The following is a 24488-nucleotide window of genomic DNA, read 5'->3' on the forward strand; positions in this document are numbered from 1 at the left end:
ACATGAAAAAACTTGAATGGAATCTTCATAGAATGAACATTGAAAAGAAGCAGAAGTCTCAAGAAACTAGCGACAGCAACCAGCAAAGACTCTTGGATGATGGTGATGATAACAGTACTAACCAACAACAACCAGTAAAAACTTCTAAAGTTGTTTTGATTTGCAGAGAGATTCTCATGCTCGTAACTTGTTGCTACTGTTGTTTCTGTTGTGGAGGTAAAGACTTGATCTTTTTCCCTTTTTAGTATTTTTTTTTTGTTTTTGTTTTTTGGGGCTTGTGTTTGGATTGGTGTTTGTGATCTGTGATTTCGATTTGTGGGGTTTTGGTTATGTGGTTTTGATATGATAATCAATTTGTTGCTTCTGTGAATTCTGTTGGAACTTAAGTCTTAGGATATGAGTGCTTCTTTGATATACTCTATTTGATATTGAAGACGATGATACGAATAATTTTATTACTCTGCGGTGTAGAGCCACTTATTGAGTTCTTTGAAGTGAGTTAGTGTGTTAAGATTTAATGCTAGACTCTTGCATGGTTGTTTAACTGTTTTCCTAGCTGTAAGAATAAGATTATGAACGCACAAAGCCAGAGATGGTTCGAGGGTTTGTATTGTATGAGCATTTGAATTGATTGTGATGGCCTGTTAGTATATGGGGTTTTCTTTTGAATCTTGAAATGATTGGCATAACCCACTTCGACCTGACTGTTTGACTGGATGGGATTTAGAATAGTTCAGGGCTTTGACAATATGGTCGAGTTATGAGATGTTGAGTGACAGATTTTTCATTAGGAAATCTTTTCAGGAAGCTTAGAGAAATAAAAAATGAAGATTTCCCAAGAATTATTGAGAACTGTGTTGTTTCTTGGCTGCTGTATGAAGCCAGGAAGATCAATCATCTGTGGCCACTCTATTTTTGGGTGAAGATTCCTCAAGAATTAACTGAGTACTGTGGCATTATTATCGGGTATGTATGAAGATGAGAAGATCAATCACTTGTGGCTACTCTTTTTTTGGAGTAGTGTACTTTGTGAGCTGATCTACAAAGCAGCAGGAGTCATTTGGCTCGTACTACCCTGGGAGATGAGTTCAATGCCCAGAGGAGTGGAGGTTTTTGTACGGGAATGAATGAGCTAGGGGGGTGTTTCTAATTAGCTAAACGTTTGTTTCTAATAAAACCACCATGGATTTTTGAAGGACACGAGTATTCTTTACCCTTTATGATAGATGATTGGATAAGGACTTGAATCAACAGCATAAGGGGAAAACTCTTGCAAGTGGAAATGATGCTGTAGAGTTCATTGGCTCATCACTTTTTGTAGTTGGCACCCTCTTGGCCTTTAAATAGATTTCTGCCAGATTTGTTTCAGTTTGACAATCCCTGGTACCTTACTGAGATCATTCATTTTGCTAGTTTTAAGGTGGTTTTTGTGGTCTAAGTTGTGGATAAACAATGAAATATAGTGGAGTGACTGTGAAGAACTACATGGAAAGCATGTGTTTTGAGAGTTATGATCCAGTAGATATTTCATATGGGCGATAAAGAAATGAATAACTATTGCTCACCCCTCCCAACTTTTCTGGACTGTTAATTTCTTAAACTTTTTCTTCCTGTTAAATTTTTTAGCAACCTCCCTAAGTCATTGCTTGTATTTGGGACAATTCTCGTTACTTCCCTTGAAATGATTGGATTCTACTTCATCCGGTAAAGTGAAAACTGAGGGTTCTAAATTCATTATTTTGACATGAATCCTTTCTCTTTCAGCTTGTGTCGACCAAGACGAGGAATGATGCTGTTTCGGAAGGGATTAAGCCACTGAATCTGCTCTCTAGAGATAATATTTCAGAAGGTGGAACAGGGATTGTACAGTTTTCTTACTAGTGTATATTGCTAGAGTGTTACTGACTCCTATTCTCAATAGGAAAATGATGTGATTTGTGATCAAATCTTATGGCATGCCTTTGAGAGAGTGGAGTATGTTTAATGTTTCAATCAATCTTGAGATAATGCTGTTTGCAAGGGTGGAGTATCCCTGTTAGCAACGGGGAAACATTTATTAGCATTATCCTCTTATGCAAGGAACAAAGGGAGTTCTGTCCCCGAACATCTGTGCAATCAACAAGGCGTCGCCTCCTCTCCTTTCATTGAATAAAGCAATTCTTAAGATAGTTTTCTTTGGATGAGCAGACTCTGTGGATGAGCAGACAAAGAGACGCTTGGATGAGCTTGAAGTTGATAATAGCAGAACGAAAGAACTCTTATTTGATAAAGAGATGGAAACCTGGAATGATTAGGTGGTTTGCAGTTTTTTTTCCAAGGCAGTAGCTTAAGTTCTTCTAAAATTAATAAAATAAATTTTAACTCGAATTTATATATATAAAAAAGAATTTAAATGAAAAAATTGTCATCCTCACTCAACAACACGTACCAAAGGGAAATATTTTTTTTTTAGTTTGATGTGAATGTCTAGGTTAATTTTTATGTATTTTGATTAATTTTATAAATTTTAAAATTAATAATTATATAAATTTTTAATGGTTATTTATAACAATTATAAGACTCGAACTTGAAATTATAAAAAAAATAAATATTTTAATTTTAAATTTTTATCATTAAATCACAATCTAAATGATTAGAAGAGAAACATTAACATTTTATATTCCGCTTGTCTTATCTTGATATTTTTTTTCTCGTGATTTTTTTCTTTTCAAATCAATATTTTTATATCAATTTAATCTTTTAAACCTCTTAAATTCTAAGTCAAATCTTTATATCCATAATTGACGATAGATTCCATCTATATTGTAGTTTTTTTTTTTAGAAAACGATTTTTTGCAAAGAACTTGCTAAGGGATTTTAACAGAAAAGCCTCGAAGACCAAGAAATCGAAATTATTTTCATAAACAATTGTTGATGGTAAAATTGGATATTTTTAAGGCTAATAAAATAAATACCCTCCCAAACTCTCAACAAAATCCAAATTCACACATTCCACCATCCCTTCTCTTTGTCTCTTCACATTTCCCCCGCTTCCGCCACCCTCACTTCTAACAAACCCAACAGAAAAATGGTGGTGCAGCACCCAGTGGCGGAAGCTAACGAGCAAAGCCCGTTTGGAACCCTTTCCCCCACTGAATTCTACGCCAAACACCGAGTCACCCACTCTTCTGAATACATAACCAACTCCCGGGGCTTCAAGCTCTTCACTCAATGGTGGACCCCACTTCCTCCAAACAAAACAATTGGCTGCGTAGCCGTTGTCCATGGCTTCACCGGTGAATCCAGCTGGTTCATCCAGCTAACCTCGATTCTCTTTGCTAAAAAGGGGTTCTCTGTCTGTGCTATTGATCACCAAGGCCATGGCTTCTCTGATGGGCTCGACAACTTGATGTATCATATCCCAGATATCAACCCTGTTGTGGAAGACTGCATGCAGTATTTTAAGACGTTCCGTGAGAATCACGCGCCCGATCTGCCGGCTTTTTTGTACTCGGAATCGCTGGGCGGGGCAATAGCCTTGTACATTACGCTACGCGAGAAAGGCGCGTGGGATGGGTTGATTTTGAACGGGGCCATGTGTGGGATTAGTGCCAAGTTCAAACCCCCGTGGCCTTTGGAGCATTTACTGTTTGTAGTTGCAGCGGTGGTGCCCACTTGGAGAGTGGTCCCAACGCGTGGATCGTTGCCTGAGGTGTCGTTTAAGGAAGAGTGGAAGGCGAAGTTGGCGTTTGCGAGCCCGAAGAGGGTGGCAATGAGGCCACGCGCGGCTACAGCATTTGAGCTTATCAGAGTATGCAAGGAACTTCAAGGGAGGTTTGGGGAGGTGGATGTGCCTTTGTTGGTTGTGCATGGTGGTGATGACATGGTGTGTGACCCTGCCTGCGCCAAGGAGTTGTTTGAACGCGCTGCGAGCACGGATAGGACATTGAAGATTTACCCTGGCATGTGGCATCAGTTGGTTGGCGAGTCCGAGGAGAATGTCAATTTGGTGTTTGGGGATATAGTTGAGTGGCTAGAAAACCGTGCCAAACGAGGGGGTGTGGCCACCGACGGTGACGCGTGACGTTGCTCTTTGTTAATAGTATAATTTAATAATGTGGTATTTTAGCCAGGTGGTTGGTCATAAACCATAACATGAAGCGGGCTATGATCAGCCTGCGATGTTACCGAAGTTGGGTGATGAAATTAATCACAGGAATGACTACATTATGATGGGAAATTATTTCTTTGAAACTTGGATTTTGTTTTGTTTCTGTGGTTTCCAGTTATTCATAGATTCGTAACCTAATTTGGGTTGTGTTTAATATCAATCAGTTGATTCGGTTAAATCTTGTTAATTAAGTGATATTCGGTTGAAATGACTGCCTTTATAACTATAGGGTCAATTGAAAAAATATTAAATTAATTATTATCAGTATACTTTCATATTTTAGATGGGTTAAAGATAAAAAAAATATTAATTTTTAATATATTTTTAAGTAAAAAATAACTAAAAATAAATCTATAACATAGTCAAAGTACTCTCAAACAATACATGTGAGATTCATTTTAATATTTTATTTATTTATTTTAAATGATTTGTTTTGATATTTTTTAAAGGATGGATTTTATAAATATAGTTGTTCTAAAAGAAAATTGTTTTGATGAATTAAAATGAGTACGTACTGTCTCAGATTTTGATTGGGTTGCAACCGGAAGCTGATTTAGGTTTGTAATGTTTCCTCTTTGCATTCATGCAAGGCACTACGATTTGGATGAAATACACCAACATCAGCCCTTTTTGGTTTGTTGCAGTTGGTTGGCTAATCATTTTGCAAATAATTCAAAAGAAATAATAGGACCAAGCAAACCAATTTTTCATTCCTTACCAAGCTGCTTTGAGTGACAAGTGGAGAGGAGGAGGAGGAGGAATAGATCGATGTGGACCATGTAAGATCACAGAAATTCAGTTGGATCATCCACTTTTGAGGGCAAAAAAGTGGGAGAGACAGAGAGAGGGTATTCCTTTCTCTCATTTTAGAGTTTGACAACTCTCTGTGTTCATTGCTTGCAACTCGAAAAATGGATGAGGTATTCAGTAGGATGGGTGGTAAGGTTAAATCCTCCATAACAGATTCCACTATCATGTCTATGCTGCACTCTAGAATGGACAAGGCACATGAAAGAGTCCACTCCAAGGAAGGAGTTATTGCACGTTTACATGAGATATCAAAGTTTTACGAGTTGGCAGTGATGCAGTTGGAAGGGTGTCTGAAGTTTGTTCTTGAAGAAGCTGACAGCAGTCTTGAAAGCAGTGATGAAGAGGCTTTAGGGGACTTGGCAGAAATTAGAGACCGTCTTGAAGGTCGGCTTAGAGAAACTGAGCTTGCCATCGCAGAAAAGGATAGAGAGTTAACGGAGAGGTTAGAAAATGAAATGAAGCTTAGGCATGAATTGGAACTCAAAGAAAGAGAATTGGAATCTTTACGTGCCACTCTGGAGCTTGAGAGAACAAAGACCGATGGCATTGAGGAGCAGGTTCTTGGCAATCTGGTAAGTGGCGATGGGAATAGAGATGAAGGATTTTCTGAGCTGAAGGATTCAGTAGATCAACAGGTGTGGAATATCAAACAACAACTTGACCCTGAAGATGAAAATATTGATAAGAGGAGATATCATGGTTTTGAAAGTTTGAGGGTTGAGCAGATGAGCTCAGACATGGACATCTTGAAAGAAACCATGGGTCTTGCTTTTGAAAAGATGCAGAATGCCATTTTCTTGTCGGAGTTGGAGCCGACTGAGCAACAGTTAGGGTGGACAATTGAGAAAGCTGTAGTAGTTATCTTGATCAAAGGTTTCATGGGGGATATCCAGGAGAATTTCACAGCAGAAGTAAGGAGGTGGCAGAAGCAAGTTTCCATAGGCTTGGGCAAGCATTTGGCGGATTTGATGAAAGAGATAACATGCTTGCAACACGAACCAGAGCCTCTTAGCATCTCCCACAGCGGTCGCGAGAGCAGGATTTCTATGAAAATGAAAGGGAAGTCTTCATCAGAAGGGGACATTTCTTATACCCCTGACGATTTCACTGTAAGAGTTGGAAAAATAGACCAGATGAAGCAGCTGAACGTAGAGGATTCTGAAGAAGACAGCGCGCACTACGTTGCTAAGATGATAAAGAGTCATGAAACAATCACCAGGAGAAAACGTGAAGAGCTTAAATTACAGAAACTAGAAATTCTCAAGGAAAAAGGGTGTCCATGCTATAGGAGATCAGAAAGGGGCCCTGTTAGTCCAAGACAAATATTCCGAGATGTTACTGCAAAACTGGGAAATTTACTCGACTGGAGGGAAAATCTTGATGAGTCTTTTGGTTACCATGGAGGTGAAGATCACGAGGAAACTTCTTCAACGAAGATGCTGTATCATTTTGATATGAAAGATCATGGCACTGACGCTTTGGAGAAGTTGAATAGCTTCTCAATTTCTCATGATGCAAATGAGAAACTGCATAATGTAATAAGAAGGCTGAAAATGGAGAAAGAAGATACAAATTTGCAAAATGTGATAGTAGAAGACACTTACATTACTCTTTTGGAAGGCTTAATACATGAATGCTGCGCTGAGTTACGTAGTTATGACATTGCGATCCTGGTAAGAGAAGGTATATATGAACATATTTTGAAGGAAATTGTCAACGAGTGTGATGAGAAAATGCAAGGTGATAAGATTGAAGATCAGATTACAGAGGAGATGTTTTATCTTGTCTCCAGAGAGGCACTGAAGGATTGTTGCTGTACTCTCGACTCTGTGTTAACTGAGTGCCGGCATGCCAGAGCTGAAAGGAATTGTTTTCAAGAACATACTTTAGAGGGAACAACAAGGGAGGAAATATTGTCAACCTTCTTCACAGAAATTTTCAAGGAATGGAATGAGGCTGTAGAACGGTGTGACGGTGAAAGCATAGTTAATGAAGATATTGATCGTATTGCCTTTGAAGAGACCATCAGAGACATGGCAAGCACTCGCATAGTAAGCAAATTCAAAGAGTTGAAATATCCTGGGAATAGTGTGGATTGTGTTGCTCAGGGTAATAGTTTTTTCGAGGACGTAGAATATTCAGTGAAGGAGGATGTCTTTATGGTTTTCCTTAAAGAAATGTCTAAGGAATGGAAGGCAGAGATAGATTACTATGATTATGAAATCCTCATCAGAGAAGAAATTTTCATATTAATTGTTGTGGAGGCAATGGCAGAAACTCATACCATTTCTGGGGAAACTACAGCCCAGGATCGCTTCAGAATATTGGAAGATTTCACCTCTGCTGACAAGTTACATATAAGTCAAGATATTGGTAAAGAGGAGCATTTGGTTCAAAAACAAGATTCACAGCCAGAGCATATTAAATTCGAAAATTCGAAACGCCAAGCAAGTCCTGCAATGAAGGAATACAAAACACCCCTTCACGTAGTGGCACTGAAACATGAAGAACTGAACAAATCTCAGCACACGAGAGAATTGTTGACTGAGATAGATAGCACTTCAATTTCAGTTTGTAGCGAAGTTAAGAAAGCTTTGGAACAGGTAGCTACGAGTAAAGGACTACTGAGAGAGTTAAGATCAAGTTTAGGTGTTGCTGTTGAAGATACAGAAAGATTTGATGAGGAGGTCAAAGTAAACCTATCTAACTCTGATTTTACACCTATCCTGGAATTTTCACAAGTATTAATGGACTTTAAGCGAATAGTGGAAAAGAAATTAGTGCTGAACATTTTAAGGTACCTCAATTTTCCATTAGCTCTTCTTTGATGCGTTATTTCACAAACTCTTATCCTTCTTCACCTATGATACTGCTTGAAATATACCGAGGGAGAATATATCTAAATTGCGATTACCATCTTATATGCTGATAGAGATGCACCCGGATTCCTTGCCATTGCTTCTGGTCATGCTTGTTTCATTAGCTTTCTTGTGTTTGTTTTCCAAAATAAAATGGCATAAATGTTTAGTATGTATGATCTAGTGAATAAGTTATACTCGTTGCCAAGAAAGTTGTTTGCTGTTTCTTACAGGGTGGAGGAAGCAATTCATTATCTGAATCCACTCGTTGAACTTGTTTCCTTGCAAAGGAGAGAGGATTTGCTTTATAAAAAGGCTTTTCTAAGGAGATGCGAGAATCTCAGAAGGGCTGAAACTGAGGTTTTGAGCTCATTATTTGTTCTCTTTTTTTCCCAAATGGACTTCATTCTGTGGCAGTTCGCATAAAATTAAAGTTCTTCCTGGAAATGTTACGTTGGTTTCATTAAGAGTATATGTCTTTCTCCATATGATTGAATAGGTGGATCTGCTAGGTGATCAAGTGGATGTACTTTTAAGCCTGCTTGACAAGATATACAGGACACTGTATCACTATTCGCCTGCGTTGCAACAGTTTTCTGAGGTAAGGCACAGTATACGGGTGTTTGGGAGTGTGGTAGTGATTGTTTTTTAAATTACTTTTCACTTAGAAAAATATACCAATAATATTTTTTATCTTTTAAAAATTATTTTTGAGATTAACACATTAAAATGATTTAAAAATATCAAAAATATATTACTTCAAAACAAAAAAAAAAAATCAAATCTTTTCAGAATCGCTTTTGAAAAACACTCCTTTAGATCTGTCATGCCTATCTTGTATTGCAAAAATTCTTTTTCAAACAAAAACATTACACCCTTACATCTGAAAGTTTCCCCTGCTCACTATCGCTCTAATTATGCTCTCTAATTTCCTTGACACATCGTTGTTTTGATTGGTACAAGTGTTTCTTCTATATTTTGTGCAGGTCTCGGATATTTTGAAAATGATCGAGGAAGAATTAATTGGGGCCGCTCGTGCTTCTGGCAAGTGACATCAGGATCTCCATGTCTGTGAAGAAATCTAGTGCCTTGGCATCCCATTAAATCGTTTTATCTAGGAGGTGAATTAATCATCAGAAAATGCTCAAACATAAGATAATGTTGATATGAAACTATAGGCAATTTCAGAATTCATTATGAGGAGGCATGCTGACAAATTACATGCTATCAAAATCACATCCCAAGACAGTATTGGAGATGTATTTATTGAACTGTGAAATCAATTTGCATTCAAGATAATAAGAACGCAGGAACCTGTTCAAGTTTCTGATATTTATAGGAGTCCCTTGCTCCTTCACGTGATTCTCCTACTCAAGGTGAAGGTACTTATTTTGGAGTTCGTATGGACAATCATTATCTTGAAAGCACCAGGTTCTTTTAAGAATGTGTCATTGGATTCCTTGTTTTGACCTTTGATGTTGTTCAACTGCCCAAAGTCCATGTCCTCTTCCTTCGACTTCTTCAATTTTAAAAAGATTGCCATGTAGAACTTTGCTACGATGGAGCACCGCCATTGCGATTGAGGTGAAGACTTGGATGGCATTTGAAGTTTCAATGAATAACATGAGAAAGAAGTTCTTGGTATAGTTATAAAACCCGGATGAACTCCGAGTAAACCTCAATCATGATTTTTAAGGAATGTCTCAGTTTGAATTTAGCTGTTTCTGCTCAAACAATAGACTTCTTCTCTTGTTTGAAAAGACAAAAAAGTTTCAAAAACCAGGATATGATGCGGAATCATCTCCCCCTCACTTTGACTTTACTGGAAAAAATATCTTGATATTCAATGGAAAAAACTAAAGATTTTTACTCTTTTTTTTAGTGTTAAATGTTATTTTTAAAAAAATAATTTTGTTTGAAAATATATTAAAATAATATTTTTTATTTTTTTAAATATAATATTGACACTCTCATATTAAAATAATTAAAAAATATTAAAAAAATTAAATTTTAATAAAAAAACAATTTCAACCTCAATAATAAACAACCACTTCCAATAAGCAAATGAATAGAATATATATATATTTTTAGAATAAGCAGTATTCTTTCAATCTTCACCACCCTCCAAATGATTCAAATCAACAATTTAAAAGTAATAATCATAATAATAAAAAACTTAGCACTCTTCGTACGGTGAACATAATTTCTCCAGTTCCAGGATGGCAGAGTCTAGCTAGCCTTATATTGTCAAGTCTTCTCCTGGTCTTTTTGCCTCCTTCTCCACTCCACTTCCACTTCTCTCTGCATTTCTCAAGAAAACATGTCACAAACATGGTTACACATCTTCTATCTCTTCAATTCAATCCTTCTTATTTTCTCCATCTTTTACATTACACGAATCTTTGAACTTCTATTCTTTAAAGAAGTCAACGACTATAATGATCTCACCATGATACCAGAACCATTCATCCCAATGCCACCGGTCGATTGTAAGAATGAGAAATCTTTATTTGATGAGAAGGATGTGGTGGTGCTGACGCAAAATAATTTCAGCGAATTTGTTGCTGCAAATCAATATGTGATGTTGAATTTGTATGCTCCATGGTGTGTTTGGAGTCAGAGGTTAGCCCCAGAATACGCTGCTGCTGGTACCATGCTAAAAGGTGAGGCTGTTTTTGCAAAAATAGATGCTACCAACGAAATAGAATTGGGGAAGATGTTCAAGATTAAGGAGTATCCTACAATGTATTTATTAGTCAACGGAGGAGTTCAAATGGTTACGTATGATTTAACTGATGAAAGGACTAGGTGAGTGTTTGACTGCTCTTTGGTTCCATTGTGGTGTCCAGAACATGGATCTTGTTGGTCTTATATTATGTCTTGAAACATGGTTGTTTAAATTGCAGTGATGCTATTACAACTTGGGTGAGGCAGAAGATGAGCCTTGCTGTCCAAAACGTGACAACAATTGAGGCGGCTGAGAGAATATTGGCAGCAAGATCTGTTTTAGTGATGGGATTCTTCGGTACTTTAGAGGTAATTCGTGCCCGCTTGATAATATCTTTCATTTTTTCCCTTGATGTGCTTAGGTTATGTAGCTCATTAAAAGGAGGAATATTATATTGAGTACATTTATGAGACCATCTTTACATTGACGAGGAATGAGCCTTAGATAACCAATCGATATGCGAATTTGGGATAGTCAAAGTATGTTATCCGTTCTTGCTGTGATTGCATCTGGTACTCAATTTAATGATTTTTGATGTGTGCAAGTTTTGCTGATTATAATGGCATGAGTTGCATAGCTTAGAATCACAAGTTGCTCATAATCTTTGTTACTTTGAACTCAGATTGGAATTGATCTGGTAGTTTGTTTGGATATATGCACCAACAGCAAGAAATTTTGCTTGTTTTTTTCTTGATAATCTGGTCACGAAATTCAATTCCTACAATATTGACAGGGTTCTGACAGCGAGGAGCTTGCTGCGGTGGCAAAGCAGCATATTGATGTCAACTTCTATCAAACTGCTAATGCTGAGGTTGCAAGGCTTTTCCAAATCGACCCACAAATCAAACCACCTGCCTTGGTCATGCTGAAGCTGAAGTGGATGACAAGAAATCATAACCATTTTGGTTTTGGTCAGTTTCATCAATATAAATCCCAATAAATTGTTCCAAGATCAAAATTTTCAAAGTATTATTGACTGGCACACCAATCTTTCTTTTGTACAGATTGTCAATTCACTAGATCAGAAATATCAAACTTTGTATCCGAAAGTAAACTTCCTTCGGTGATCACTTTCTCAGAAGAAGATGCTCCCAACATATTCAAAAATCCTATGAAACAGTTGAGACCTTATGTCGATATTTTTACTGATCGAAATTCAAGTTCTTCATGATTGCATAACACTTCTGTTAAATCTTTCTCAGCTGTGGCTTTTTGCTGCTACATATCCTAAGGAGGTGTTAGCCCCATTCATAGAGGCAGCAGATCATCTCAAAGGGAAGGTAATCATAAATATTTGTACTTCCGCTAGTACTGTGTTATGAACATCTAGTAACTGTAACTTTGCTGTACTGATTCATTTTTGAAAAAAAAAATGTATTTAGCCAGTCTAATTTCAAACTTTACTGGAATCTCTTCGAGTCTCCGACTATATGGCATATAGAGGAGAGGAGGAGCCACTTATGTCCCATCGGTTTCACCCTGACATACTAGTCTATTACACACACACACACACACACACACATATGGGAGAAAAGTCTACAGTATTATTGAATCATGGTTGATTTAGATTAAATGTAGTTGTTTGAGATTTTCTGTATTCATAGTCATTTATGAACCAGAACACTGTATTGTTGATGAGGCCTTGCCTTCGTTATATTGATATAGACCTGACATGGTTTTGTTGGGCTTGCTGTAGCTTCTCTTTGTCCATGTAGAAACTGAATATAATTCTATGCAAAGGCGAGTTTCTTATGAATTTGGCGTTGCTGAAGGTCTTCCAACAGTGAGTACCTCCAACTCCAACCCCCTCCCCCTTCTCCAAAATCAAAAGAAAAAAAATGAGAATGAGAATTATGTTGAAGTCTTGTTTCTTTCAGCAACATGAGATTCTGGATTCTATCTATTGTCAATTTATCATGCAGCTTGTAGGGTATACGGCGAACGGAGCCAATAAGCATGTATATAACAGTGATTTGTCTTTCAATGGTATCAAGGTGCTCGAATTATGTTTCCTTCTAATTTACTGATTTGTTATCTAAACTACACAAGAACGGTGATCGTCAAATTACTTAGGTGTATTTTGCGTTTGTGTAGGCATTTGCAGAGAAGTTTTTGGAAGACAAGCCTCCTAGCCAACCATCTTCAAATCCAGATAACGTTATTAAACTCCCATTCCGTACTCATAACTCCGGTCCAACTTCCACCGGATGGGCATTCTAGGCAATAACTTTGATAAAAAGGTTGTAATAAAAACAGATGATTTACTGTTCTGTTATAAGTAATTATACTGCATCGTAGAACAAGATTTGATACATTTAAGGTGTTGTACGACCTCATATTTCACTGCTTTTGTTCTTGAAAGAGTAAGATATAGACAACCCGGATATGAATATGATATGCTGAGAAGGACAGTCATTTGCAGAAGAGTTTCTGTAAGATAGGTTTTCAATTCAATCAGTTCCAACTTCAAAGACAGTTCTTCGACTTTCATCAGATTCTCATAACTCGAATCCATATTTGATTCCAAATGCATAGCATGGTTCAAACTGAATTGTAAACAATAATCTGTGTGAAATTTGTCATTAAATAGAACGAAGCTCCTCTTGTGAGAGTTATCTTACAGTTATCCTTGAGGTATGGATGTAATTAGTAAAAGTCTGCATTTGCAGGCTTTTGTATGCATCCTGGATCCCATTACATTCATTGCTGAAACAAGTACACTAAGAATGAAAATTCGTACTGTGAACAGGCCGTTGAGATTGGAGCTGCATAACATTTTGACAATTTAGGGGAGCCACAAAATGATACCCTCCATTGAACTCCCAATTCCCCATATAAAAATGAAATGAATCAAAAGAATCTTATAGTCAGAGATAGTCCTTTGATCATACAGTGGAGACAACAATTCTTCTTGGCGGTGCTTTGCTTTTCTATAAAATCCTGCAACAGATCTTGTCTTACACTGGGGTGACATTGCTTTCTATAGGAACGATTGACTCGGGATCACGTAGCAATAGCAGTCTGCACAAGTTGATGGAAATTAGCAAGCAACCATGCCACATTGTTGTGTCTATCCTCAAAAATAAATTATACGAGGAGCCTATTAGAAACTACCCTCGTTTGGAGACAGGATGCCCTGGGACCGTTGCTATATGGACGAGCTTTTAGCCTATGCCAGTCTGCTGATTCATGTATTTTTTAGACATCCCATGTCATTACACATTTTTTGCAGGTGGGTTCATTGCCGTTTCTGTTTGCAAACCATGCATTTTTGTTTTCTTTCATGTGGGATTCAATAAAGAGGAAGAATCTTGGTCAAAATGTTGATCAGGCTGACAGAAGGAACAAGGTAATGGTTTCATTAGAAGGTTGATGAAAATGAACTAAAGGAAGCTCAAGCTAAATACGATGAAGATCGACAAAGGTGGCAAGAGGAGAGGAAAGATCTTACAGCTTCACAGAGCAAAATCAGAGGTCCAAGCCCGCTTCCATTTCTCTTCTCTGTTTCGGTAGAGAAGGAGTGATCAGAGGTCCAAGCCTGCTTCCAGCTCTTGATTTCCCCTTCGAGCCCTTTTCTTTTCTAACAGCCTCCATGTTTTTCCTCTTTTGTTTTTTTTTTTTATAAGCCTGCTTCCAGCTCTTGATTTCCCCCTTCGAGCCCTTTTCTTTTCTAACAGCCTCCATGTTTTTCTTCTTTTGTTTTTTTTTAATAAAAAAAAAAAAAAAAAACAATCCTTATGAGTCGATGAACAAATACAACTGTTTTTTTTTTTTTGAAAATTTTTGATTTTTTTTTAATTTTAATTTTTTTAAAACTCAATGAATAGAGACTACAGCATAGGACAAAGGTGAGGAAGTGTGTGTAGTTGCGTTTTTTAGAAAGTTTAAATTTATTTTTTATTTTAAATTTATTTTTTTATTTTTTTAAATTATTTTGTGTTGAAAATAAAATTTTAAAAATTAAAAAATTAAAAAAAATTACTTTTTACTTACCAAATAATGGCATAAGTTTCTAACACCTATCGAAGACATGGGTTAGAAAGAAAATCTCTTGACCAGAAAGGAAAAAAAGAAAAGAAAAAAAAGTACCGGTTCCTCAGGTAATTGATTTCTTCCTCGTCATCTTTCTAGATTTTCTGCTACTTCTCTGGCAACATCCCTACATGTATTCTCAGATCACAGTATAACACTGCACCGTTTGCGCTTGGATCTTTTACTCGCCAAATTTTTCTTGATTTCATTTTCTTGAGTTTCTTGAATGGTTAAATCTTGGAAATGGTTTCTTACGTGAAAAATCTTGGTTTTTTTTTTGGTTCGTTTGCTGGAATTGGTAGGAGTTTGCTTGGTTGCTAGTGTGTCTAGTTTACTCTTTGTAATCGAGATTGAATTCATAGTCATTTGTGTGGAACTTGATTGTTAAGAGTAGGGGATGTGTTGGATCAGTGAGATTTTTCGATAAGATGGGAGCTTTTTATCTTTTCTGGGAATTTTGGATTTTGAGCACTGGTTGCTATCTATAAAGATAAAGAAACAATAGGATGGTTAGATTTTGCTTGTACTTATAGATCTTCTTGAGGATTGTGAGCACTGAGTAATTTTATATGAATATTTTTTTATATAGAAAATGGATTGTCTTTTGGCTTTTAAAAAAAGTAATTTATAGCAATTTTCTTGTTTTGTAAATGGTCGTGGATTTATATATTTTGTTACTCGTCGAGCCTTGTATTTGTATTTGTTTGTTTTGATGCAAATCAAAATCCACTTTGTTCCTTGAAGAAGCCAATTGATATTTTACTGCAAGGAGCATCAGGTGCTAATTTTAGGTGCGCTCATCGTCTTTTTATTTCAGTACAGCATTGGAGATTTCACGAAGCATGGAAGCCAACAGGGGTCAGAATGGAATTCAACTCTTACTTGCTGTAGAGCAAGAAGCTCAGCATATTGTCAATGCTGCTAGAAATGGTAAACACGTCTTCCCTTCTTTATGCTTTTGATAGTAGAAATGCATCTCTTTCTCTTTAAATTACTTGCCATCTCTTTGCTTGTGAAAATCCTGGTATTTGTGTTCTTTTCACATCCTTGTACAGAGGGCAATAGATAGAATTGGTTAAAAAATTACATTATTTTATGTGTATCTATGATGCTTTTTTCCCAGGTTGTTCGGATGAGACTTACCTAGTCCTAGATTGTATATATGTTTGTTTGGATGGAGGGACATAGGACAGATGAGAAGGGGGAAGGAATGGAAATGATGAGGTTCTCGTTTCATTCAAGAAGTTTATACCAATCAAGGAAGAGGAGGATCTACTCCCTTTTCTGGAGTTATATTTTTAATCCATCCAAAATTAGGAGGAAGGCCTGTCCTTTTTCTTTCTCACCTATCATCCATTCTTGTATCTTCTCTCCTTCCAACCAAACAAGGAGCGGAGAGGTTGGGCTTCTATTTTCCTCTGTGTTTCCTGAGCTCCTCTGCAACTTAGATCTGCATAACATGGTTTATAGGAAAATTTAAAATTGGACTTGCCGCTCAAACGTTGAATTGAAGCTTATGTTATTTGTTTTGGAATATGATATAGTAAAGCTTAAATTTTTGTACCCTGGAAGTAACTTTCACACCTTGTTAATTGCATTTATGATGTAATCAATCACTGCATTGGTGCAGATCTTGATTCTTACACGCATCTGTTTCTTTTTGTCCAGAAAAAATGGCTAGACTGAAACAAGCCAAAGAAGAGGCTGACAAGGAGATTGCTGAATTTCGTGCTCAAATGGAAGCTGAATTTCAGAGGAAGCTTGCTGAGGTAAGAACACAAAAAGGAAAAATTCCTGTTAATTCATTCATATGAGAACATTATGAATGAGGAAATATTAATTTATTTGCTAGTCACCTTTGCTACTTATATGTGTGTGTGTGATAAATCCATCATGCATTCCTAGCAACGTATGATACTTCTCCGGCATTGCATATCCCGTTCTTGTGCTCTTCTTTCCTCGAATGTCATTTCAGGCATTCTAAAGAGTTTGGCCAAACTTGGTCATTCTTACTCCCATAATTTCTCGTCATTTACTAAAGTGAAACTCAAGTCAATCCATGATCTAATTTGAGCACGTTGTTGTATCATTCAAGAGCTGACTTGAACCTACTTATGTGAACATCAAACAGAGCAGCGGTGACTCTGGCGCTAATGTGAAGCGGTTGGAGCAAGAAACTGAGGCAAAGATTGGTCACCTGAAGAAAGAGGCCGCAAGGATCTCCCATGATGTTGTACAGATGCTTCTGAAGCATGTTACAACTGTGAAAAACTAGGATCTTCCCTGGCCTAAGTAGACAGACAGATGTGTTCAAATACTCTCTTTTGCATGTACTTTTTGAACTTGAAGGTTGGAATTCCAGCTTGGTGAGAATGCTTGTATTCACTTGTCTAATATGTTTATGACTTGTATTGTTTGATTATGTTACTTTATGCAATAATTAAATCTCTTGTGAAATAAATTTTCCCTGTTCTTATCATCGAAAAAACAATTTTTTTTTAACAAGTAAAATCTTGAGCTCCAAAATCATTGTGATTTTGTGGTGATTTCTCTCAATTCCATTGCTTCTATCCGCGAAGATCAGGATGTAGGCTATTTGCATAAACATAATGTCTGGGTGTAGGGGGAAATAAGGGAATTTAAAAGATGAGAAAGAAAAGAAAACAAGTAATTTCACATTTTATTTTTTTTACTATATTATACTTGCACAAGAAGAGATGGGGTATTAAAAAGAAAAAAAATATTATAAAAAACTTCAAATAATATTGTTTTTGCTGTAGTTAGATGGATTCAAACCGCTTTGTTTTTTGTTATTTTGGCATAAAACTACGTCGTTCTTTTCAAATAAAAAAAGTGATATTAAATTTTCTGTTTTTAGTTGAAGGAGGGGGAAATTAAGTTTTTCATTGTTTGGATATGTAGAGGCGGAAATTGTAGAGGCAGCAATGCGTCACCTTCGTCTGCATCCTTTTCTTTTAATGGTTGGGTTGCAAGTGTCCAACCCAGATGTGTGGGCTTAGTTGCCTCTTGGGTCAGGAAGGTGGGCCTGGCCCGTGCCCGCCCTGGCCAGCATCTTCTTTTCCCCTTATTTTTTCATTATTTAATCAAATTAATTTTTTATTAATTATTTTATACAATTTTAGATAAATTCATTAACTAAAATTAAATACCCTTTTAATATATACGGATTATTATTGAGTCTTCTAATTTGGTTTTTTAAAATAAATAATTAATCGCATCCTTTTCTCTTTTTTTATTGACAAAAATTAAACATGTTCATATGATATATTTAAAGCTAGTGTTTGTTTTTTGAGGAAAAAAACATTTTGGGAAAATTTGTATATTTTTTTATCCCTTGCTCTCCTCCAAATTTGGTGGAGATTTATAATGAATAAAAAAGGCACTCCTTTTACTCAAGACTTGTCTGATTTCTATCCCCTTTCCTCAGACACAAACACATAGTGGAGTGACTAGAGTACGAGGCTTCTGTCAAGGTCGAACCCCCATAACCATTTACAATTTCATCATAAAGGGTCATCGGCCTGTGTTTTGTCGCCCACAAACGGGCCTCTTGTTGTGGCAACCCCAGGCAGGAGGAAAAATATGTTTGCCTGGTTATGCTTAGAAGCTGATGGCGCTCTCTTATTCTATGCATTTCATATTCTGAAACAAGACGTATTTCGATTCACAAGTTGGTCGTAAAATTAAAGGCAATTCATATTTGGAGTGGAATGATTTTGGCTGTCCTTGTTAATGGTGCAATGCTGAGAAATCCTGCAAGATTTGCTCCACCACTATCCCACTTGCTAAGATGCCCACCCCAAGAAGAGCAGGCCTTACTCCTGATAGCTCATTTTGACTACTGTCCTCTCGTTCCTTGTTATACATTGCCCACGCCATTGCCGGTGGGAGAATTCCATAGAGAATTGTCATGCAGTAGCCTCCCTGTTCCACATTGAAGGGTCAGTGATCAGAAAGATCGGTTCTCTAGGTTTTACTATTGAACTGTGTGCTCTGATCCAAAACATGAGTTAGCATTCCTTTTTGAACTGAATGCGCTAAAAGCTAGTTGTTGTTAGGTGATCCTTCTTAAAATCCTTTTTGGTTTCATGTGTGCCTTTGCTTTGCATCCTTGTAGGGACTTACAGCGATGTCTGTGGCGGCAGAGAATGCATCTGGAACAATGGTTGAGACAACTAGCGTTGGAGCAACTGCCATTGCCTTTGCCGTGAAGCTGATTTTATTCCTTTCCCACCATTCACCCAACCCAATTGGTTCCTGTAATATCTTTGCATTTTGCGCTAATGATATTGTTAATGTTATGGATAGGAGAACTTGTGCTGATAAATAATCACTATGAGGCAGAATTAGAAAAGGGAAAAAAATGTAGTGGTGGAAGTTGTAGAGGCAGCAATGCGTCGCCTTCGAGGCTGTTTGTTTTTGTGGTAAAAAGTGTGGTGCGGTGTAATCACAGTTAATGGCTATTTGGAAAACAATAAAACACTGGTTAAAAATGTGGGACTCATATAATAATTGTGGCTTAACCACAGGTTCATCAAAAGCATGTCATACCTGCTTTTCATGTTCTCCCTGACTTGCTTCTCATCATCCTTTTGTTTCTATCAGCAGTTCACATTTTTTTTCCATTGATTTTTTCCCTTTTTGAAACTTGTCATTGTTTTTTGATTATCAACTTCATACAGCATGCTGGCAATGTTTAATTACCATTGAACTTGTTATTGTTTTTTTTGTTAATTTTTTAATATCTTAAAAATATCAAAAATATTTTTTTCAGGTATCGTGTTTTATTTGAAAAACTAGTGTTTAACATTATTCAATAGCACTATATAATTTATTTCATGATGTAATAGCAGTAGTTAAATCAACAATATTTAAATTAAAAACCATCAATATTAATTATATTTATTAAAATTATTTTATGATCTCAATTTCAAAAGCATTCTTAACCAAACACATCAAATTACTTTTTGGTCAACTTTAATTTTAACCACAGTTTTAACCAAACATATATTTTTCCAAACCAACCTCAACTAAAAATACTTTTTATAAAACAACTTTTTTTAAACCACAACCACAACAACAACCACAATACCAAACACACTCTTCGTCTGCATCCTTTTCTTTTAATGGCTGGGTTGCAGGTGTCCAACCCAGATGTGTGGGCTTAGTCGCCTCTTGGGTCAGGAAGGTGGGCCTGGCCCGTGCCCGCCCTGGCCATCATCTTCTTTTCCCCTTATTTTTTCATTATTTAATCAAATTAATTTTTTATTAGTTATTTTATACAATTTTAGATAAATTCATTAACTAAAATTAAATATCCTTTTAATATAGACGGATTATTATTGAGTCTTCTAATTTGGTTTTTTTAAATAATTAATTAATCACATCCTTTTCTCTTTTTTTTATTGATAAAAATTAAACATGTTCATATGATATATTTAAACTCAAATATAAAATAAAAATATGATGTTAAATACTACAAAATATATATTAATTAAGAATTTTCAATAGTTAATATTGATTGCATTTTTATTCCATTCACTTATAATGCTAATAAAGCTAGTGTTTGTGTTTTGAGAAAAAAAAACATTTTGGGAAAATTTGTATATTTTTTTATTCCCTCGCTCTCCTCCAAAATTGGTGGAGATTTATAATGAATAAAAAAGGAACTCCTTTTACTCGAGACTTCTCTGATTTCTATCCCCTTTCCTCAGACGCACACATAGTGGAGTGACTAGAGTACGAGGCTTCTGTCAAGGTCAAACCCCCATAACCATTTACAATTTCATCATAAGGGGTCATTGGCCTGTGTTTTGTCGCCCACAAACGGGCCTCGTGTTGTGGCAACCCCAGGCAGGAGGAAAAATATGTTTGCCTGGTTATGCTTAGAAGCTGATGGTGCTCTCTTATTCTATGCATTTCATATTCTGAAAAAATACGTATTTCGATTCACAAGTTGGTCGTAAAATTAAAGGCAATTCATATTTGGAGTGGAATGATTTTGGCTGTCCTTGTTAATGGTGCAATGCTGAGAAATCCTGCAAGATTTGCTCCACCACTACCCCACTTGCTAAGATGCCCACCCCAAGAAGAGCAGGCCTTACTCCTGATAGCTCATTTTGACTACTGTCCTCTCGTTCCTTGTTATACATTGCCCACGCCATTGCCGGTGGGAGAACTCCATAGAGAATTGTCATGCAGTAGCCTCCCTGTTCCACATTGAAGGGTCAGTGATCAGAAAGATCGGTTCTCTAGGTTTTACTATTGATCTGTGTGCTCTGATCCAAAACATGAGTTGGCATTCCCTTTTGAACGGAATGCGCTAAAAGCTAGTTGTTGTTAGGTGATCCTTCTTAAAATCCTTTTAGTTTCATGTGTGCCTTTGCTTTGCATCCTTGTAGGGACTTACAGCGATGTCTGTGGCGACAGAGAATGCATCTGGAACAATGGTTGAGACAACTAGCGTTGGAGCAACTGCCATTGCCTTTGCCGTGAAGCTGATTTTATTCCTTTCCCACCATTCACCCAACCCAATTGGTTCCTGTAATATCTTTGCATTTTGCGCTAATGATATTATTAATGTTATGGATAGGAGAACTTGTGCTGATAAATAATCACTATGAGGCAGAATTAGAAAAGGGAAAAAAATGTAACCTGTAATGTTCGTGTAGCTTTCGAATCCCTTGAGAGGTTCTTCAGTTGCTCCTTGAAGAACTCCAAGAAGCCAAGCAGAGTGCCAATCAATGATGTTGCTACTGCAAGAAGTGAGAAGGCCTCTACCATATATGAAACCCCACTCCATCTCTCACTGATGCAAGGACCGTACATCATAGATATTAATTAATCTCATCATGTGTTTATTTGTTGCTAAATTATGAATTACATTAACTAGAAAATTACTGAGCATCTCAAGGCTTAATATATTATGCAGTCTAATTACCTCACAAGCAAAACCGGATCAACAACTTGATCAGCCTTGGCAGAAAGGCCAAGTGCAATTGCATCCCAAACAAGCAATGCCAGCAAAGGAACAATGCTACCCAGCAAAACTGAAGTCCTTAGTCGCTCAAGGTCACCACCCAAATAAGCACAGAGAACTGCAGGGATATTTAATAGCGTAAACGAGGAGGCTTTCTGCTGATCAAAAAGTACATATTTTTGGAGAAAAATCTATTTACCAGGTGCTAGATCATGATACACTAAAGCAAAAATCATCACAGGAATTGTAGCTGGAACTTTTCCCCAGTCACCACTTCCCTCCAATCCTGACCACCCTCCGAAAGCAACAGCTATCACCTCAATCGCTAGTAGCAAACCTGTGCATTAGTCCCTCCTCGTTGTTAGGATTCATATGTAGCCATTGAAGTAACTAGCCCGGTAACATGTTACTGATGCAAAAGTAACACAACGTTTCCGAGAGGAATAGGGGAAGCTGTCCAAATAAGTGGAATAGTGTGGAAGCATTTTATTGCATTTCTTAACATGATTTTAACAACAAAATCATCGTATACCTATCATGGAAGCAGTAAGCCATTGATTGACTTGATCAGTTGCTTGAGTCCCACCAACGGAAACTAGCACAGTGAATATAGTAGTGAAGAGGCAGGATGAAACAGATTCTGGAAGATTTACCAAATGAAAAAGGATCTCTCCAGACTTGGAACTATAGGCAATCATGGAAGTGTAACCCAAGAAGACATAGGTAATGGTAGCCAAGGTTCCACCCCAGTCTCCTAGGGTCTCTTGAGCCATAGTCCTAATAGATATGACCTCTAGTTCACTCTCATCTTCATTTTTCCCTTGCTTCCTCCTCAAACCCACATTGATCTCAACAAGCAAAAGTGCTTCAATTAGGAGAAAACCCCAACATACTATCATGCATATTGAACTTGGAATGACTCCCTGAAATGAAGGTTTTGATACATTAATTAATCATAACGAATGGGATCATTTCTGAAATGGCAGTCTTTAGCATGATCGTAAATAATCATAGGAATATCATAAGTGTCTGTTAATCACAACTGCATTGAAAGCTTGAATATGTGTGTGGAGGAGAGAGAGAAAGGGAAAGGGAAATCTTTACTGCAGGAGAAGCTTTCTGTGGCAGGGCAAGTATTCCAGTACCAATACTGGTACCAATAATAAGAGCAACAGCACCAGCAACAGTTCCTTTCTTCCCAGTTACTTTAGCAGGCTCCTCACTCAATTCTACAGGAACTTTCTTTGCCTTCGTTACTAAAGGCCTTTGAGTTGTAATTTCCCGTCGCTCTTGCTGCCATCTGCAGGCACAAGCAAGATAGCCACGGCTGGGAGAAGAGAAATTGATGGTTAAATTTATGCATCAATACAAAGAGAAGTTTCAGAAAGAATCAGAGAAGGGAGTTCCTTCATACATCCTGTACTTGAAGTAAACTGTAGTGTTCTTTTGTTGCCTTCTAATCAACGGTGGAATCACAGTGACATTTCTGTGACTTTTGGAGTACAAGGAAGAAGATGAAGGCATGCACTGTGTATCCATGTGACAGAGAGAAAGAGGAGCTATGGAAATGAATGGACCATGAATGCAAGTGCGCCCTCCATATATCTTGGAAGTGGACCCTGTTAGAAACTGACTGATCGTCCACGGGATATTTCGCAACAATGGGTGATCTGAGTGCTTGAAAATTGTTTTTCATTCCCAACAACAACTTCATCCCAAAAAAAAAAAAAAATTGTCGAGTTGGAACCCAGATGTGCTTGGACAATAACGTGAAAAGGGTCTTTTTAATCAAGGACCTTCTCCATATTTCTAGCAAAAAGAGCTCAGCTAAAAGCCCATGAGTCCTTGCTGTAACCTGCGGAGATTTTTGGATCACGCCAGGGTGTTACAGCACATGGACCGTATTCTTAGATGTGCCCGGACGGGAAGATAAAATCGGGCCCCTATAACCACAAATAATCAGCCTTAATTGAAGCCATTTTCTTTTTCCGGCCTACTTAACCACAAGAAATTGGGCCCATTTAAACACAAGAAATCGAAAGTTGAAACAAGGGATGGATGCAAAATGTTCTCTTAAGATTAAAGTTTTTATACACCACTACCTAGCCATGGATTATCAACGATTTGATTCAGTGGTCGAAAATGGGAGGAACCCTTTATTCAAAACCTTTGGACACCATCAATAAAATTGCAGAGGATCCAGTAAATCAAAAGGTCAACAACCAGTGGGATGGATGGTGACATAGGAAGGTAAATAGGGAAGGGGTTAAAAGATAAATGTGACGAGGACCACAGAGTTATGGAGGTACGGGATATCAACTTGATGAGAAGTGACAAAACCACCACGAGGCAACACAAGTGAGTTGTTGTACAGAAGCCAAGCGAGGTTCTTGCTGTACACAACACCCACCTCAATGGCTTGTTCTGCTGTCCTCTGTAGACATCCAGTCACTGCAAGCCCATCCCCTGCTCGCAAAAAGGTCCAAAACGCTTTTCACACTGCTTCCACTCGTGCATCTATTGTTTGTGTTTTGTTGTGATTCCTTTTAAAATTTAACGAAGGAAGGAAAAAAAAAACACATAGTGGGTTGATGAAGCAGGAATTTACTAGGTAGGGGAATGACTTTGGAATGTTGGAGGTATAATTAAGTCCGAGGAAATTCTCTCCTGTAATTATTGTCTTTGCTGCGTGTGATTTGGGATGAACGCTTAATAGGAAGTTAAGTGGGCCTTGATATGATCTCCACCGTGATTAGTGGAGTGAGTGCTTCAGTAAAAAAATTCTCTAATCTCATGGATTAGTGTCTCACTATCACTATGAGAGGAAATGTGGAGGGAGACACCAATGTGAGTGCAGATGATTTTCCTACACAACCCCTTTCGTGTCCAAAAAGCTAGTGAAAGTGAACT

The 24488-nt window shown here is 37.3% G+C and overlaps 5 protein-coding genes and 1 long non-coding RNA gene across 13 annotated transcripts; 4 read left to right on the forward strand and 2 right to left on the reverse strand.

The window, feature by feature from the left end:
• The first annotated feature begins 2933 nt into the window (after positions 1-2933).
• On the forward strand, positions 2934-4233 carry LOC133695920 (caffeoylshikimate esterase-like). Its single transcript, XM_062117898.1, has one exon. The coding sequence runs from the start codon at positions 3068-3070 to the stop codon at positions 4061-4063; it is 996 nt and encodes a 331-aa protein (XP_061973882.1). The 5' UTR covers positions 2934-3067; the 3' UTR covers positions 4064-4233.
• A 378-nt stretch (positions 4234-4611) lies between these two features.
• Positions 4612-9175, forward strand: LOC133697025 (uncharacterized). The gene is made up of 4 exons (XM_062119342.1): positions 4612-7757; positions 8052-8178; positions 8318-8419; positions 8805-9175. The coding sequence occupies exons 1-4, from the start codon at positions 5062-5064 to the stop codon at positions 8868-8870; spliced, it is 2991 nt and encodes a 996-aa protein (XP_061975326.1). The 5' UTR covers positions 4612-5061; the 3' UTR covers positions 8871-9175.
• Positions 9176-9984: 809 nt separating this feature from the next.
• LOC133698002 (protein disulfide isomerase-like 1-3) lies at positions 9985-12970 on the forward strand. The gene is made up of 8 exons (XM_062120854.1): positions 9985-10626; positions 10725-10854; positions 11280-11457; positions 11551-11665; positions 11749-11826; positions 12243-12329; positions 12469-12540; positions 12641-12970. The coding sequence occupies exons 1-5, from the start codon at positions 10139-10141 to the stop codon at positions 11786-11788; spliced, it is 951 nt and encodes a 316-aa protein (XP_061976838.1). The 5' UTR covers positions 9985-10138; the 3' UTR covers positions 11789-11826; positions 12243-12329; positions 12469-12540; positions 12641-12970.
• Positions 12971-13097: 127 nt separating this feature from the next.
• On the reverse strand, positions 13098-14108 carry LOC133698004 (uncharacterized). 2 transcript variants are annotated; one of them, XR_009842974.1, is made up of 3 exons: positions 13998-14108; positions 13661-13878; positions 13098-13567 (listed from the first exon to the last, which is right to left on the reverse strand). It is a non-coding gene; the product is annotated as an uncharacterized LOC133698004 (long non-coding RNA). The 2 variants fall into 2 exon arrangements; XR_009842973.1 differs by having other exon boundaries at positions 13098-13878.
• A 388-nt stretch (positions 14109-14496) lies between these two features.
• On the forward strand, positions 14497-17039 carry LOC133698003 (V-type proton ATPase subunit G 1-like). Of its 5 annotated transcripts, none has more exons than XM_062120859.1 (5): positions 14565-14646; positions 15323-15346; positions 15405-15508; positions 16247-16347; positions 16710-17039. In XM_062120859.1, exons 3-5 carry the CDS (start codon positions 15421-15423, stop codon positions 16851-16853), a joined length of 333 nt encoding a protein of 110 aa, XP_061976843.1. In that variant the 5' UTR covers positions 14565-14646; positions 15323-15346; positions 15405-15420; the 3' UTR covers positions 16854-17039. The 5 variants fall into 5 exon arrangements, with proteins under 5 accessions (XP_061976839.1, XP_061976840.1, XP_061976844.1 ...); XM_062120861.1 differs by having other exon boundaries at positions 14566-14646; positions 15326-15346; XM_062120855.1 differs by lacking the exon at positions 15323-15346 and having other exon boundaries at positions 14497-14646; positions 15396-15508.
• Positions 17040-20517: 3478 nt separating this feature from the next.
• Positions 20518-23325, reverse strand: LOC133696654 (uncharacterized). 3 transcript variants are annotated; one of them, XM_062118902.1, is made up of 8 exons: positions 22993-23325; positions 22683-22905; positions 22111-22501; positions 21778-21915; positions 21540-21696; positions 21254-21407; positions 21009-21140; positions 20518-20808 (listed from the first exon to the last, which is right to left on the reverse strand). In XM_062118902.1, the coding sequence occupies exons 1-8, from the start codon at positions 23115-23117 to the stop codon at positions 20614-20616; spliced, it is 1515 nt and encodes a 504-aa protein (XP_061974886.1). In that variant the 5' UTR covers positions 23118-23325; the 3' UTR covers positions 20518-20613. The 3 variants fall into 3 exon arrangements, 2 of the variants coding, with proteins under 2 accessions (XP_061974886.1, XP_061974884.1); XM_062118900.1 differs by having other exon boundaries at positions 21009-21149; positions 22993-23323; XR_009842713.1 differs by having other exon boundaries at positions 20599-20808; positions 21009-21163; positions 22993-23321.
• Between the last annotated feature and the right edge of the window lie 1163 nt (positions 23326-24488).

This window comes from Populus nigra, chromosome 6, assembly GCF_951802175.1.
Source record: "Populus nigra chromosome 6, ddPopNigr1.1, whole genome shotgun sequence".
NCBI lineage: Eukaryota > Viridiplantae > Streptophyta > Magnoliopsida > Malpighiales > Salicaceae > Populus > Populus nigra.